Source organism: Nelusetta ayraudi, unplaced genomic scaffold (genome assembly GCF_046127955.1).
Source record: "Nelusetta ayraudi isolate G7.1 ecotype Tasmania unplaced genomic scaffold, CSIRO-AGI_Nayr_v1 ptg000019l, whole genome shotgun sequence".
NCBI classification, from domain to species: domain Eukaryota; kingdom Metazoa; phylum Chordata; class Actinopteri; order Tetraodontiformes; family Monacanthidae; genus Nelusetta; species Nelusetta ayraudi.
In genome coordinates, this window is record NW_027466069.1 from 1619710 (window position 1) to 1636741 (window position 17032).

The 17032-nt window shown below is 46.1% G+C and overlaps 1 protein-coding gene and 1 long non-coding RNA gene across 4 annotated transcripts in view; one reads left to right on the forward strand and one right to left on the reverse strand.

Annotated features, from left to right (window-relative positions):
• Positions 1–17032, reverse strand: part of LOC142888133 (uncharacterized) — an 85275-nt gene that overhangs the window by 20951 nt on the left and 47292 nt on the right. The gene's annotated exons all lie outside the window — the stretch shown is intronic.
• prkar2aa (protein kinase, cAMP-dependent, regulatory, type II, alpha A) overlaps positions 1–17032 on the forward strand; it is a 33482-nt gene that overhangs the window by 14685 nt on the left and 1765 nt on the right. For all 3 annotated transcript variants that reach the window (XM_076026172.1, XM_076026170.1, XM_076026171.1), the window contains 5 exons: positions 9681–9716; positions 12970–13106; positions 14299–14405; positions 16236–16377; positions 16803–16904. In XM_076026172.1, coding sequence (XP_075882287.1) covers positions 9681–9716; positions 12970–13106; positions 14299–14405; positions 16236–16377; positions 16803–16904 — 524 coding nt within the window. The remainder of the gene's footprint in view (positions 1–9680; positions 9717–12969; positions 13107–14298; positions 14406–16235; positions 16378–16802; positions 16905–17032) is intronic.

Genomic DNA, 17032 nt, shown 5'->3' on the forward strand with positions numbered 1-17032 from the left:
TTGCACCCTGGCTCGAAAGAAATTAAATGCGTTTTCCGCCAAATATGGGTGAGGTCTGGAGAACGTGCACGCAGCACTCGCAGCGGGGCAAAACAAACGGGCTGAGAAGGCCATAAAAAGTGTTCTCAACATGACTGCAGCTCATCACTTTTTTTTTTCCCCCAAATGGAAAATCTATCCTCAATTCATGCTTGGTTTGCAGTTTTGGATATTCACACCAGGAAATAAACTTTCCCTTTGAATTTTAACTAGTAACAGTTCTTTTTTTTGCAGAGTGCAGTGTCACTCAGTAGAATTTGATTGCCTACAGATATGCAAAGCTGACACATTTTCGCATAACAAGCGATATGTGATAATGCTGTTGTGTTATGTTTTTGTTGAACGATCTGCATCTGGCAGCAGCTGCTGTATATATTATATCATTTACTAATACCTGAAGAAAGCCATGCTAGCTGTGAGCCTCGGTAGCTCACAGAGGTAGACAGCTGATCGATGTTTTACTGAGTTTTTTTTAATTCGGGTGAAATAAAATCTAGCTCAACGAAAATTTCCGTATCCCATTTTCGTGGGTCACTAGCACGTGGTGCTCACTGCTTACGTACAGGAGTATATTCGCTGTGGTAGATGTGGACTACGACAGCGAAACCGCCAGTAAACATGTTGTGCATGTTTGCGAGTTTCTGACGAATCCGCTGGCGGTGGCGAAGCACATTTGCAGCTGTTTGGTGAGGAAACACATTAAACTGAGGACCAGTATGGACATAACACCGGTGTTGTACCGCGCTCCAGTTCCTCTTCGGCCACATTTTCCTCGCGTGTCTCTGTCGCTTCCGCCGTGACTGTATATTCATGCGCCATCTCTGCCGTCGGCGCCTCCGCTCTTTATGCCGCCGCCTCTGCACAAAGTCTGCATCAGCAACGTTGTGCAAATTGCACGCAAAAATTCGAATGGCGTGTGTTGCGCGCCGGGTTTATTGTACCGTGAGCCGTGGTGTCTGCAGTTAATACTGCTTAGGTCAGCACGTGTACCCCACTGACATATACAGCCGGGCTGGATATATCTTCTGCGGGGAGGAGGACAGCCCGGCCTGCGATTTATGTTTGTTCCTTTCGGAATGGGTCTCGGAAAGAGATGAAATAGTGCAGGGGGCGGGCGGAGGGGGGCAAAAAAAAGATATATGGCTATGATGGAATCATGATCAAAATGTTCTGGCTCAGCCTTGCTACAGTATGGGGGAGTAGCTCCACTTGATGACATTGCAAGCGCCGAGAGAAGGATGTCGCAAATACCACTTCAGTTTTTCCCCTGCTGTTTTTCATTTTGTTTTGTTTATGGGAAATGGTTAATTATCACTTCGACAATGACGTTCATGTTATCCTTTTTCATTGTGCGAGGGGAACCACCGCTCCCAGGTCTCTACCCCTCTGTGTAAACAAGCTGCACATGCACATTTTTAAAAGGCAGATTTCTGGAGGGATTTCTATGGATACGTGGGTGGTGCAGTAGGAGACTAGAGCTGATGATATGTTATTGAGTCTGCTTTCCAGCTCACCAACTGTGCGTCTGTCTGTCTGTCTCTCTGTGTGCAGGCAAGTGTGTCTTGTTGTCTCACGCGCGCGCACACACACACACACACAAACGTACTGTACGAGTGTGCTTCTCTGTCCGCTGTTGCTCGCGCTTCATGATTAAGGCGCCATGTGAGCGCGTGCCAGCGGCGGGCTGCCGGTGACATTCTGGGCTGTTGGCTTCGGGAGCGGAGGCAACACGTGAGGGAGGCTCTCTGCTCCGCATCTGACCCTGCCTTTATCAATCGGACCTTGAGTGGAGAGAGAGAGGAGAGGGGTAAAGCGTGGAGGGCCATTGTGGGCAGATGATGGGAGGAAAAACAGGTGGTGGTGGTGGTGGAGGAGGGATGGGGGGGGGGGGGTGCGTTGAGGAGGGGGGGAGGGTAAAAACACACGCAGCCAAATCACACTAGAAGCTTAGTATTGTAGTCAAGGCTTCTGCAGCCAAGGCTTTACCAGATGCATAAATCTTTAGAATTTCTTTTCCACTAATGGACAAGAAACAAGAATGCAACTGGGAAGAGCGAATAACTCTTCGCAGGCAGCTAAAGTCAGTCAAATCATTTTGTTCTACGTGACTGTTGTGAGAGCAGCGCTGGAATAACTGGGAACATCGCGCTTCCATCTCCAAATATGGCCTGGCACTTTCCCCCGATTTCACTCTCTTGAAAAAAAATATTAAATAGTCATCAGATTTGTCTCTTAAAATATCCAAATAGTTTATCATTCACCCCCCGCACCCCCAGTATCTTTTGCAGTTTATGTTCCGTGAAAGCAGGCTAGTAAAAAGGTGTGAGCAGCAACAGGTCTGAAGACGGATTATACACTCAGCTTGGTGTATATCCCAGGTGTTTCCTCTTGGAGCTCGTCCGTCGCAAAATCATAACCAGAAGCTTGGAGACGGGTTCAGTGAAAAGGGATATTGACACAAAACCAAAATCAACAGCAACAGTTGAGTTTTAGCAAATTCTACGTGAAGTTTTGGTGACCCACGAAAAACAGAGTTCAAGCCTACTGTTTGGGGGTTAGAACGCCCTCGGAACAAATTGCCAGCTGAGGGTAGAACCCCATTAGTCCTCATTAAATCGGCACCCAGATCTGTCTGGCTCTGTCTCGGCTGTCTTGCCTCCCAACAGAACTCATTTTTTCCCCCTCCAAAATGTAAATATTGAGGTGCAGTGAGCGACTCGGCCCAGGCTCTGGTTTAACGCACTGGTGGCTGATGGGCTGAGCAGGCAGAGAGTCACACACACTGAGGATGGCGAAGAGGGAAATCAATGCATGGCACCAGGCTGGGACGGATGACTCGCTCCCTTTTTTTTTTTTTCAGTCTCCGCTCTGTCGTCTGATCATTTTTGTTCCAGCAAGCAGGGGTCATGATTGGCCTCTTCCAGTTTCAGATGCGATCACACTCTTCTTGCATATACACACGCATAAGGAATCTCTTTTGGATTTTTAGCCTTTGTGTTCATTTTTTTTTTTCAAACATTAGTCTGCAGCTCATCACTCCCATCATCCTCCCATTAGCCTTGATCTCTCTCTCCCTCTCTCTCTCTCTCCCTCTCTCTTTCTCTTTTGCTTTGATCACATCACAATAGATTTCTCCCTGCCACCCCTCCTGGTCCTTCTTTTTTTTTTTTGTTTTCGCGTCCCTCTCCAGCTCTCCACCACCACCACCACCACCCCATTATCTTTTTCTGTCCCCTGCATTTCCTCTCTTCCTCTCTCTCTTCCCATCTGTTAATACTGTCATGGCAGTGAGTGGGTGTATTGGGAGGAATGGAGAGAGTGAAGGGAGGGGGGGCCGGGGTGGTGGCTGGGTGGGGGGTGGGGGGGTGGTGGGGTGAAGGGGGTAGAGTTGTTATGGTGATGGGATCTTCTTTGTGTTGGGTTGCCAAGGCAACTTCAGGCGTACACTTGATACAGCAACCATTAAAACCTCAGCGCCGCCCCAGACACATGACTGTTGGGAGGCCACTTCACATGTTGCACACTCAGACTTGAACACCCACACATTTGCAAAAAAAAAAAATCACAATAGCAGGTACGAGCGCTCGAGTGCGCGCTGATACTTACACACACGTGTGTCCATTCGCACGCCACCGACAACCAACGTTGCCTTGCCCACCGTGGCAGCGAACAACACACATCCAAAACTTCGGAACAGAACGTGTTGAACGTCATCTGTTTAACTGCGAACGCCTCCTGCCTTCACAGATTCCCCTCGTTTCTGCTCAAACGTTAGAGATTGAAATTTTAAAGTCACAAGTTTGGCAATATGTGTAATATGCGATGTAATTTTGACTTTGAAGAGTGATCGAATCGGCGTTCTTCTGAAGAACTACACCATGTTTTTCATTCATTCATTTATTCTTTAATAATAATAATAATAAATATAATATAATATAATAATAAAAGAAAAGTAAAACATTTTAATATAAATAATACAAACGTTCTCCGGTCTAGAATGACAGGGAGCGGAAAGAAGACTAATCTCATTATACTGGATCTGCTACTTTATCCTCAGAAATTAATTTTAAAAGAACGTAATTTAAAAAACAACAACATGCAAACAAAACAAACAATAAATAAATAAAATAAATAAGTATATATATATATATATATATGTATATATATATATATATATATATATATATAAATAAATACGCACACACACACACACACACACACACACACAGTCACTTTCTTTTTCATTTCCCAAGATACAGTTCAGATAATACCATACAACAAAAAATGACAATGATGTGACAATCAAACATTACTAACATATTTTATTATATTTCTTTAACATATTGGATTTAATTATTCGTCTAAATGTAATGTTTGATTTGGATTCTTTGTTTGTTTGTTTTTTGTTCAGATTGTTCCATAAGCTGATTCTTTTTCCAGAAACGGTATGCAAAACGAAAAGCAAAACTAGCATCTTGCCAGCCATGTTATTTAGGTGAGCATACAGAGCAGATATTTAGATTTACAAATTATGGAGAGGGCTAAAAAATAATTTCATTTGTCCTACACTTTTTAGACTTGATTAAAAGTCCCACATTGTTTTCGCATTGCTCCCTCAAATATGTGTGTTTCATTCCTGGTGGAACGGTCTTGCACGATCAGTTAGAAAAGGAAGAAAAACAAACAAGTAACAAAGCAAGACATCTTTGGATAGCATTTTTGGAGGACTGCAATTCCTCACACATTTCTAGAACGTTAACATTTTTTAGCGCACACTTTCTGAAAAGTGGGACAAAAAGGAACCAGAAGTGAATGATGCACTCTTCGGTTGTCCTCGCTCACCGTCACGAATGAGAGAAACTCTTGTTGGACAAAACTGTGAAAGGAGGCGTTTTAAAAGTCAATGAATGGAGTTTGATTTGGTTTTCTGTGCAGCTCCTCTCCTCTGCCTGTGTGCCCGTTTGTCGGTCTTCGTGCCCCTTTTTGCAACATTACCTGCAGCGATCTGACCTGTTCATGAGTTTGATTTGGATGAAAACAAGTCAATTTAAGCTGTTTGGAATGCGTCCTCCCTGGAGGTGGTCCTCTTACTCATAATGGGGTTGTCAAAGTGAGAGAGGGAGTCTGGCTGAAAATAAAAAGCAGGGGATTTAGGTAAAACGAGGACGTTGACTCGATTATTCTCTTTTTTTTCCATGTAATTGTGTTAAATGACAGATTTTCTGTGATTTTTGCTGCATCTATTTTTTTTAAAAAATAGAAAAATTGTCTAGATACGCCTCATCCAAAACTACATTTTAAATGCGCATATTTTAATAGGTTTAAAAACTTCCAAAAATTGTCTTTTGCAGGGCGGAATTTATTATTTATTGGAAAAGTATAGAAGAATAAAATAAAAATTGGATTGTGTTAAAAAAAAAAAAAAAAACGATTAGCAATTCAATTATTCATCAAAACAAATCTGCATAATTTAAACATTTTTCAGCGCGGAAACATTTTACAGCACTGGAGGAAAAAAAAAGAAAATAAGGATCACGGTTCAAATGGGAGGCATGGGAAGTAGAAGTCACCAAAGGACAGATTTATTCCTTAAAGGTGAAGGAGATGGAATGAGAAAGCAGGCACTGGTGGAGGAAAGAAAAGAGTGCGGGGGGGGTGGGGGGGGCTCTGGGAGCAATATGGAGGAGGAGGAGGAAGGTCTGCTCCTCCGAGGCAGCTGAGGGGGCGAGGGATACAATAAATGACAAAGGAGGAGCGAGCCGGAGAAACTAAGAATAGAGTTGGACTCATGCGAGCGCATCGCATCGTACGTGTTCCTTTGGTCCGAAAGGGGGATGATGAATGGACTAATCAGTCGGAGGCTGAAGCCACGATGCTCTTGGTTGCCAGGTTCAGGCCTCCCTGTTTTTAATTAGGCATCCTGTGTGGAGTGCAAAACCAGAATGAAAGCAAATTTATCTTGGGTTTACAAAAATTCGTTTTTTTAACCCTCGCTTGGAAGTTTTCTTAAATCGAAAAAAAATAAAAGGATTAATCTGAAATTTTTTGGAGACGTAATCAATTTTGCTGGGCGTGTTGTGTGACGGAGTGGAAGTTGAAACTTGCCGGACGGCTGTTTACACCGACGGTGTGTCGCGGTTTCCCTGGCAACACGCGAGCAACACAGCTGCGAGCGGCCGCAATACATTTATGTCAATTGATTAAAAACTGTAATCTTCTCGTCTGCGAGTGCGGGGGGGGGGAAGAAAACCCTCCTTTAATTGAGTACAATACCTGCAGACCTCTCTGCGTGTTGTCAACTCGCCATCGTCGGGGCGACCGCTTGTTTTGTTTACGGTTTGTGGCCTCGCTGTCATTGTCTTGTGTCACGACGTCGGTGCGAGCGTCTTCAGCGAAAACTAGCAGCGTTTCTCCGTTCTGAGCACTTTGGGGGGGGGGGGGGGGCACACCTCATTGACTTTTCTCTCTCTTTTTTTTTTTTTTTTTTTGTATCCTCAGAGAAAATTGGCTTCACACTGGGACAGAAGCCAGCCTCAGGAAAATATCACAGAGAGAAAATGTGATCTAAAGTTGTTGTTGTTTTTGTTTTGTTTTTTGTCTGAGTTTGTTTCGTCCAAACATGATCGTAAAGCTGTTGGAGTTTTCAAAGTCACTTGGAACTAACTAAAGCATGGGTGGGCAAACTACGGCCCAGGGGTCATATGCGGCCCGTTACGCTTTTTAATCCGGCCCGCTGAACTTGAAGAAATTATTTTAATAGTCAGTAAATCGCAAAATAGCTGCGTTTCGTCCATTGTTTCAGTAATTTAAGAGTCATTTCAATAAAGCGATAAATAGCATGGGGCTTCAAAGACACTGATTTTGGTTTTCTTTGTTCATTTTCAATTGACATTGTTTTCTACATATCCCATGATATATTTTTTTTCCTCCTATGAGGTGGCTCAGCAAAACACTCACTCCATCTGCTGCTGCTGCGGGCCCCCTCTGTCACATTTTAGAACCCATTGTGGCTCCACCAGTCTGAAAGTTTGCCCACCCCCTGAACTAAAGACACGAGTAGTGACCTCCTATTGCACTCTCTCTCTCTCTCTCTCTCTCTCTCTCTCTCTCTCTCTCTCTCTCTCTCTCTCATCCCTCTCTCTCATTCCTCGCTCTCACTCACTCTCTCTCACACACACACACACACACACACACGTTTTCTTTTAGGCTGTCCGAAACCAAAAAGAGCCGGATTGTTTGCATGCGGCCACTTCATTATCTGATGGAGCGTGAAGTATGAAGTCTTTGGCTTGGTGACGTCCCACTGCTATGTTCACTCTGTTCAACTGGTTTTACGAGGTGGTAAACACACACAAAAAAGCCTAGGAATAAAATACGCTACATAGAAATTCCACACATGCTGCCTGGCTGCCAGCGTGGCGGCCCAATATCATGCCGGCTGATCGCCGTCGTCAGTAGAGGCAAGCAATCTCCTCCGCCGGTGGGCGGAGCCTTGGACTTGGACTGTGTGTGTGTGTGTGTGTGTGTGTGTGTGTGTGTGTGTGTGTGTGTGTGTGACCCCCGCCCTCACCCCCCCCCCACCCCAAGTCGCTGTCTTCACAGTCCAAATCTAATGGGCTCTGACAAGATGGTAATAAGGTAGCAGTGGACCCACAAGTACGTGTGTGTGCGTGCGCGCGCGCGCGCGTGTGTGTGTGTGTGTGTGCACGAGAAGCAGCCTTGTCCTTGGCCTCTAGTGACAGCTGGGTGTTAGAAAGCAGGTGTTTAGCACCCTGACCTCATCCTGGCTCCGCCGACATTTTATCACCATGTTGCACCTTCGCACGGTGTGCTTCAGAGATGAGCGGGAATTCAAGCAGTCACACACGTGTGCACACGCCACGCGTGCAACCGTCTCCCTCTCCCTCCCTCTCTCTCGCTCGGCCGCGACTCCAGCAGCCCTGATGTATTGTCACATCCAGCCGCGTTTCTGACTCTTATTGGGTGAACGCTGCCTCGTGTCGAGTGGCCCCCAAGTCGCAACCAGGAGCTCGAACCTGCTTCAGCTGATGTGTTGCAAAGAGACGTGTGTGTGTGTGTGTGTGTGTGTGTGTGTGTGTGTGTGTGTGTGTGTGTGTGTGTGTGTGTGTGTGTGTGTGTGTGTTCTGCCTGTTTTTTTTAATCTCTGGAAAACATAATTGCATTGGCACGTGACCGTGTGGGACGTGGTTTACTTTGATTTCTTGTCGCCTTCGTCTTCACTCTACATTAAAAAACACGTTTTTTCGGGTTTCTTTTTCGTCCATTTCAGTTTCTCTTCGATTCTTAGAGCGTTTCAGTTTTCAATCTGTTTTTTTTTTTTTTTTTTTTCCCAGACTGTTCCCTCTGGAGCCCAAATACAAAGCAGGAGTCACGACTCAGAGAGGCGCCATTTTTATTTAGTTTATCAGTGTTTTTACTCCTCCGATTTCTCCTTCTTTTTTTTCTTTTTTTGTACGCAGGTTGCGAAATGTTTCCATCCAAATAGTTTTCAGCCGGTCTGACTATTGCAGGACCAATCAGCCTCCCCTTGTGAGTAGTCGGAGGAAACTCCAGCTGGGGTTTTTATATTTGACCCAAAAAACAGGAAGCGGCTGCGAGTTTGTAAACAATGGCGTCAGTAAATGTGGGCAGCGTTATCGGAACTGGAGAAAGCACTTCCTCTCGCGGTGAAGAGCGGAGGGCGAGCGCATCCCGGTGCCACCTCATTGGCCGCTGGCATTTGTTCCCGCCTCTCTTCCCCGCTTCGTGCACGTGAATGAAATCCCCAGAGATGGGGAACGCTCCGTCTCCCGCGCAGGCTGAACTGCAGCGATGGTGAAAGGAGCTCCCGCAGCCGCTGCTTTGCTTCGCTGGCGCGGACGTACCTCGGCTCTGCCGTCGCCTCTCCTGTAGTAACACCTCTGATGCTCAACCTTAAAGCTGAGAAGACGTCAGATGTGGCGCCCCCGGTGCGACTGCTGTCTTCTCACAGCGACACCTTTTTCATTCTGATCTCCCCGCAACGTAAATATTTGTCTGGTAAAGTGAACACAGAACCACAAGGTTTCCTATGATGCTCTCTGTGTGTGTGTGTGTGTGTGTGTGTGTGTGTGTGTGTGTGTGTGTGTGTGTGTGTGTGTGTGTGTGTGTGTGTGTGTGTGTGTGTGTGTGTGTGTGTGCGGCTTCAGCCGGTTATTGCTGTTGACTCTCATCCTGTTTTCTTGCTTATTAGTTTTCAATTTGTCTCGTTGTGAGCGCCGAGCACCGCTGTTTACGGAGGTGAAGCGACGAGGCGCCCGCCACTCACGGCGGCTTTCGCGGATGAAAATAATTTTGAATTGAAACACTGAGGATCTGTAATTGCAACCCCTCAAACGAACACAATGTATCCCTGTAAGGCTTTGGAAGGCCCCTCCACAGCACTGAGCTCCTTCTCTCTGCTCCCGTCTTTCTCTACCTTCTTATCTCCCTTCAATGCCGGGTCTGCCAGTCTGACTCACTGTCTGTCTGTCTGCCTTCTCCCGGATTTTAAAGCGACTGGGGGGGGCGGGCAGGCGCGTGGGGCAAGAATGCGTAGAATGTGACGCTGTCCAGTTGGCTCTAATGTTCACTTCCTGTCTTCTCTGTTTGTCTCCAAACAGCTCCACCGCCCAGCAGATTCAACAGGAGAGTGTCAGGTAAGATGCCCGAGGTGTGTGTGTGTGTGTGTTTGTGTGTGTGTGTGCCTGCCTGCCTGCCTTTGACGTCATGTCCCTCAGAAGTGTAATCCACACTGGGGGACAACATTGCATACATCACTAAGTAAGTGGCTCACTAAGCAGAAGTGTGTGTGTGTGTGTGTGTGTGTGTGTGTGTGTGTGTGTGTGTGTGTGTGTGTGTGTGTGTGTGTGTGTGTGTGTGTGTCCCACTTTGCGTGTCGAGGCTAAGTGGCAGCCTGGCTGCTTTGTGTCCAACTCGTTGATGTCAAACAATGTTCAACCTGTGTTTTCCTGGTTTGCGTGTTTGTGTACGTCCAGCATGTCAAACACCACTGGGATTGTCGTCGTCGTGTGGTGTGTGTGTGTGTGTGCGTGTGTGTGTGTGTGTGTGTGTGTGTGTGTGTGTGTGTTCTCAAAGTCGCGGTTTTCTCACGCTCGCCATTGCCCCTCTAATATTTCGATACGAGTAGTTCAGTGTGGTCGGCCGTCACAGAGGGCTGCACTCAGACGATGCTCAGGGTGTCAGCTGATGTTTGTCCTGGTTCTGTCTGCTGTGCTGCAGGACTCGCAGGGAGTTTGTGTTTGCCTTGTTGCTCGTGTTTTAACTGTTTTAGTTAAAGTTGTCAAACTAAGAAAAATGTTGGTATTGTACTTTTCTCATATGATATTTTTGTTTCAGAAAAAGATTGGCTTTTTTTTATAGGCTATTTTTATTTAAGATCGTTTTTTTCAAATGTGCACCTTACAGAGCCTTGATTTAAAAAACAGTGTTTATTTTTAACACTTCACAACCCTGGTGAAGAAACCTATTAATTATTTATTCCTTATATTTTGCAACTGTTGACTGAAAAATCCAGTTTCAAAGCCACTTTGAACATTTACTCTCACTTTGTGGGAAAAAAATATCGGGATATATATCGTGTATCGATATTCAGCCTGAATATATCAGGATTTGACTTTTAGGCCGTATCGCCCTGCTCTAACGACGGGGCTTTTATTTTATTCTATTTTTAAGAATGAGTTGCTTGTGGCCAAAATGCAGAAGCGTGTGACAATGCTGCAAGTCTAAAGAATCACCAAAGTGTTTAGAACAAAAAACACTTAAGCCAATTATTGACATTATAAAACTGTTTTGTTTTCTCACCAAAAGAAACTCTGAAACACATCTACTTTCGTTAACATACTTAACTCTGATTTAGTTTTAAATCTGCCCTGTTTGTAAATAAGACAGATATGACTTTGGCCGTTTACCCAAATCAATATTTTGGCAGTGCAACAAAGTCAAGCAGTTTTCCTCTTTAAAAACCACTTGGATGGACCTGCACGCCTCTTTTTTTTTTGCAGCTTTTACGACTTTTAGTGCTTGTAACTCCAGCGAGGAACACGGCCAACAGGAACCGTGTTGCATTTTTTTCCGTCATAGTAAAAGCTGAGCTCTGGGGTCCCGTCGTGCCGTCGGCTGAGATTACGCTCCGGCTCGCCTTTAATTAACCAGACGCCTGCGTCACAGCTCTGCGCTCGGCTCGTCTTTTATTCAACAGCCTGATCAGGCTGAGGTGAAGGAGTTAGCCGGGGGGCGGGGGGGGGGGGGGGGGGGGAGCTCCACAGGTCACACTGTTCCAAACTCGATCGGCATGAATGCTGAAAGATAACGCAGAAGCGCAGAGACGGCGAAGTCTGCCGTCACGCCAGTTGCCACCCTGTGTGTGTGTGTGTGCGCGCGTGCGTGTGTGTGTCTGCCTGCCGAGTCCGAGGAGACACAGATCGGTGGTGACAATTTCAAAATGACCTTGTCAGTACTTGGTCGACCAGTGCGGTGAAATGTGTCGCCTTGTGTGTCGCTCCCTCACATCTGGGCCGCCTCAGGGCTCGGCTGTAATGATGTGGCCTCCTCCCGCAGGTCTCGTGTTACACAATATCCCTCTCTTGGCTTCTGTGTGTAACGTCTTACCTTTCCCTGTGCTCTGCCTGCCTGCCTGCCTGCGTGCGTGCGTGCGTGCGTGCGTGCGTGCGTGCGTGCGTGCGTGCGTGCGTGCGTGCGTGCGTGCGTGCGTGCTGCGTGCGTGCGCGCGTGCGTGTGAGCAGAAACCTCAAACCGCGAGGAAACGGACACCCTGCCTCCACGTTTACATTGTGACGAGCGCAGCTGCCGTCCGTCGCACCGTTGCATCCCCTTATTTTCTAAAGTTGGTCTTTGGTCCGACTGACCATTGCGGAATCTGCGGAAGCGTTTTTCGCAAGTCTGTTTGTCAGAGGGCTGCTCATTTTTGCATGAAGTCACTCGATGCACAGTTGTGATTAGGGATGCAAATTATCAGTTAATTCATTAGTTGTTTGTTGATTGACCTTATCAATCTATTAATGATTCATTGATAAGCGGCGATAAGTAAAATGTGCAAGAAACACATCACTTAAACCCTTAAATAATGTTGAGGGTCCAAAAGAGTTGTTTAAAAGTAACTTGTTCTAGGTATATTACGACCCTCACAGTATCTACAGGTGAATTTCTCTTTCCTGCCACCACACTGTCATAATAAGATTTACTACCCGTGTAGAAAAATGTTCATTTAACCAACTGTTGTCTTCCTGCACGATTCTTATTGCATTGATAAGATTGCCAAAGTGAACATCGTGATTGCAGTTATTGTAGTGTAGTGCTTTGTTAAAAACGTTTCTGAACTGTTGATGAACATTCATTTTCGTGCCCAATCATTCATTTTCCTCCCGGACCTCAGAGGAGCGGTTGTGTTTGATTCTTTATCCAGAAAAGTTCTCCAGACAACAGTACATTTAGCTCTCTGTTTGCAGCCTTCTGCAGAAACACAGGCTGTTCCTGCCAAAACTACAATTTTACAAAATCTTCACAGTGCGGCTGATGCCGACTTACCAACTGATAGAAATCATGCACATTGGCATTGATTTACGCAGTTGGTTGTGCATTTCATTTCTTGTGCAATGTGCACAGATCAGCCTGGAACCTGGTGACGCAGCGTCTTCAAATCCTTTTTGTCAAGTATTGCTCTGTGTGTGTGTGTGTGTGTGTGTGTGTGTGTGTGTGTGTGTGTGTGTGTGTGTGTGTGTGTGTGTGTGTGTGTGTGTGTGTGTGTGTGTGTGTGTGTGTGTGTGTGTGGGGATCATTTGCTGAAGGCCATTGCGCCGCAATCAGACGGCTGTAAATGTAAATGCAGCGGTGTGTAAAGCCTGTATGCCACCCCACCCCTCCAATACACAGTGTGCGCGGAGGCGTTTAACCCAGACGAGGAGGACGAGGACACGGAGCCCCGAGTGGTTCACCCAAAAACAGACGTGCAGCGCTGCAGACTGCAGGAGGCCTGCCGAGACATCTTGCTCTTCAAAACACTCGACCAGGTAGGTGAAAGAATATCTCAAACACACACACACACACACACACACACACAGGCGCACAGGCGCACAGATGCAGAAAGGCACAAGAGGGAGTTGAGCTAGGGGGGGGTCCGAACGTAGGCGTCGGTTAATTTGTCTTTAATTGGCCGGCAATCCTCCGCAGTCCGCGCCGAATGCTTTTATGTCCCCTTGTGATCAATGCAAGAGGAAGCGCGGCTGGGTGTTGAGTTTTTGTAGTTTTGCTTGCGCTCTGTTGGTCCCGTGACGAGTAATTGGCAGTGGCGTCGTGACGTGGCCAGCACTGCAGCAACCAGAAAGCCGACACACCATCGACGGTGGTCACAGCTGCACGAGAAAAAAGAAACACACGTGGTGTCTGCAAGCGAACAGGAAACACACACGGTCTGACTTTTCACACAGCCAAAGACAAAGCTGAATATTTGTGGATATTTTTATTTCCTTTTAGAATTTATTTTGGAAATCTCAGAGGAGGGAAAAAAAAACATAATTTGCTCCCAAATATAGAACTGTGAAATATTCGGAGCAGAAATCCCTCTCAGATCATCTAAATTTGATTTTTGTGATACAACTCTTGCACGGAGCTGACACAAAATCCCACTTGTTGCTCAGCTTATAAAAAAACCTATTGTATAGTAGACACACCGGCACAAAGCAGCTATTCTCTGCACGGGTCAGATGATGCCAGGGTCGTGGAAAACAAACAAATATGTCCAACTTCTGATGGTGGAAGAAATTATTTCAAGACACTATCTCCCTCTGTGTCCTAGATTCTTCTGTACTAAATTTGTCTTGTCCCCCCTTTTTTCCCCCCCCGATGTCCATTCAAAGGCTTGACTCACTGTAAATCACAGCCCTCAGCCTCTGTGAAATCAAATCTGAGGCCAGAATGTCCTGATGAGACATAAAGAACAGAGAAAGTCCACCCCCCCCCCCCAATCTCACTGTGTACTTCCTTGCGCTGCTTCCTCTCCTCTGGGATAATTAAACCTAATCTCATCTGCCTTCAGGAGTAGCACTCGCATGAGCGACTTTTTTTTTTTTTTTTTAACTTATTATTTATCCTCAGCAGTAAGTAGCTCCCCATTTCTCCTCATTCTTCTATCTTATCTCTGTCTGGCATCCTTCCCGTCTCCTCTTCCTCCTCCTCCTCCTCCTCCTCCTCTTCCTCCTTCAGGAGCAGTTCTCAGAGGTGCTGGACGCCATGTTCGAGTTGAAGGTGCAGCCCCAGGAGCACGTCATCGACCAGGGCGAGGACGGAGACAACTTCTACGTCATAGAGAGGTGAGAGACGCACATGCACTTGCATGCACGCGCCTGGATGGGACAGTAAGTGTTCGGTGCACAGTTTGTTTAGCACACACATCGGATGAGGTCTTGGAATATAGATATTGGAAGTGTTTTTTTATGCTCTTCATGTCCCTGCAAAATAAGGCGAGCGTGAATTGGGGGGGGGGGGGGGGGGAGTGAATATAACGTTACAATGAGCTGCGAGAAAGAGATCAACTACCGGTACTTGGTTTTGCCTCTCACATACAAGTTTGTGGTTTTCATACAGACTTTCATACACAGAGATAGGACATTAGAACACACACACACACACACACACACACACACACACACACATTTACATTTAAAACATGGAGTGCAACCAAAGTCTGGAAGAAGTGAGCAACTTGAATGAGTTCTCCTGGTGCTCCTGCTGTGTTTACCATTGTGTTTACAACGCATTCTTTATGATTATGGAGGTGTGTATTTCTGTGCATACAGTACATATGAAGGCTGTGTGTAATTTTCCTGTCATGTTGCTAGTGTAAACTGCTGCTGTGTAAACAGGCTGACAGGACGTGTTTTGTTACCCGGGCAGGCTCCCAGTGGTAGGAGCGCTGTGATTGGTCCAATCTTCTGTAACGATTAAATTCATCTTGGACTGAAAAGGCAACAGTTGTTTTCGCTGCGTGACCTGCAAAATGCTGCTTTTGTCGTCATGCATTTGAGTCAGAATTGCCGCAGTGTGTTAAAGATGTTCCGGTGCTGTTATGATCATAATAATGAGCTTTGAAGATGTTGCCATTAACCTCTGAGGCAGACTGAGGCTCACTGTTTGTGCCTCTCTGGCCTCCGCTCGTGGTGGGAGTGGCACCAAATCGGCGCAGCTCAGCGGTGCGACTCCCCTCGTATTGTGCTATCTTTTGCATCTGTGTTTCCAGCTCAGCGTGCTTCCTATGCGAGAAAAATGCGATGACCTTTAAGAGTAGCATGCTTGCCTGGTCATATATATATCTTGGGGTTTTCCCCGGGCCCGCATTGGGCTGAGGTGGTAGCTAATGTCACCGGCAGGGCGGGATGAGAGCGAGAACAATCGAAGAACAGGCACCAGAACAGAAACGGGAACGCTTAAGATCTCATTTTAACACAGACTTTATTCAGATTTTTATCCAAGCTTTAAGGATTTCTCGCAATAATTTGTCTCCTTTCAGTAGAAACCCTGTTGTTTACTTTTTTTGCTAGCTCCACCTTTCAGAAAATATGTCCAAAAAGGCACAGTTCTAGCAGTCCACACACCCTGTGATATGACAAAGGGTGCTGATGTTTCCCGTTTTATAATGTAACTTAAGCATACAGTGTTTCCTCTGTCCTCCGTGTGAAGGATGTCTTCCAAAATATCCTGTGTTCATCATTAAGGACGGTAAGGCGGCGGCGGCGGCTGCGGTCTGAGTGTGATTATCTTTGTGAGAAGGATCTCCACAAATAAACCCGAAAGAGGCACCGGCCATATGGTGCCAAGACAGGAAATGACTTGCCAGTCATTGTTAGATGTGAAATACAAGTACTGTATAGATGATAATAATGATGCCTCACTCAAGAATAAAAACAACGTTGTAAAATGACCTTCCACAGGTACTCCTCATATCGGCAGTCTGGGAAGATCTGCTGAAACACACATTCACACCCAAAACCTCAAGCACGTTAACCATGACACACTTGAACGCACCCTCAAGTAGCTTTGCTGCTATCCTCATTTGGACGTGTGATCTTGCTGCAGTTTTCCTGTGTGTTTGTTCTCTCTGCTGACCCCCTCACCCACCGCCTGCCTCTGTCCTCGCCCTGCAGGGGAGTGTTTGACATTGTGGTATCAGGAACATGCGTGGGTCAGTATAACAATAAGGGCAGCTTCGGGGAGCTGGCGCTCATGTACAACACGCCCCGTGCCGCCACCATCGTCGCCACCCAGGACGGAGCGCTGTGGGGGCTGGTAAGCATGTGATCCAAATACACTGGGGTTTGTGTTCTTGGGAGTATTTTTAAGCATGAGTAAAACAGAAATACGAGCTGTGTTCTGGTCTTTAAAGTGGAGTTGAAGGGCTCATGACTGGGTTTTTTTTTCTCTCCGTTTTGTTTTTTTCTCTCCATTACCGAGCTTTTTTTTTCTTTTTTTTTTCCCGACTGCAGGTTTTCCCCTTGTTGAAAAGCTAAACGCTCACCTAGTTGTGTTCTGTGAAGACTCGTTAAGAATGGAGTTAAGCTAGCCATGAATGGAGCCGGCGCTCTTCTGTAACGCTTTATGCGGCTCTAGCGCCCCCCTGTGGCCACACATATTAGGACCACCTGCAGCCAATTCCCTTCAGCGGGAGGTGTTGGTTTACTTGCTTATTTTTTTGTTTGTTTGTTTTTACCCAGGACCGCGCCACATTTCGTAGACTCATCCTGAAGAACAACGCGAAGAAGAGGAGGATGTACGAGACCTTCATTGAGTCTGTGGCCTTACTCAAATCGCTGGAGGTGAGATCTGCTTTCTGTTGGTTTGCTGCGGTTTTTTATTTTTTATTTTTTTTACCTCTAATTTTATTTCAGATATTTAAAAAAGAAAAAAGAAAAAAAAGAAATAGATTCATCATCATTAATCAACA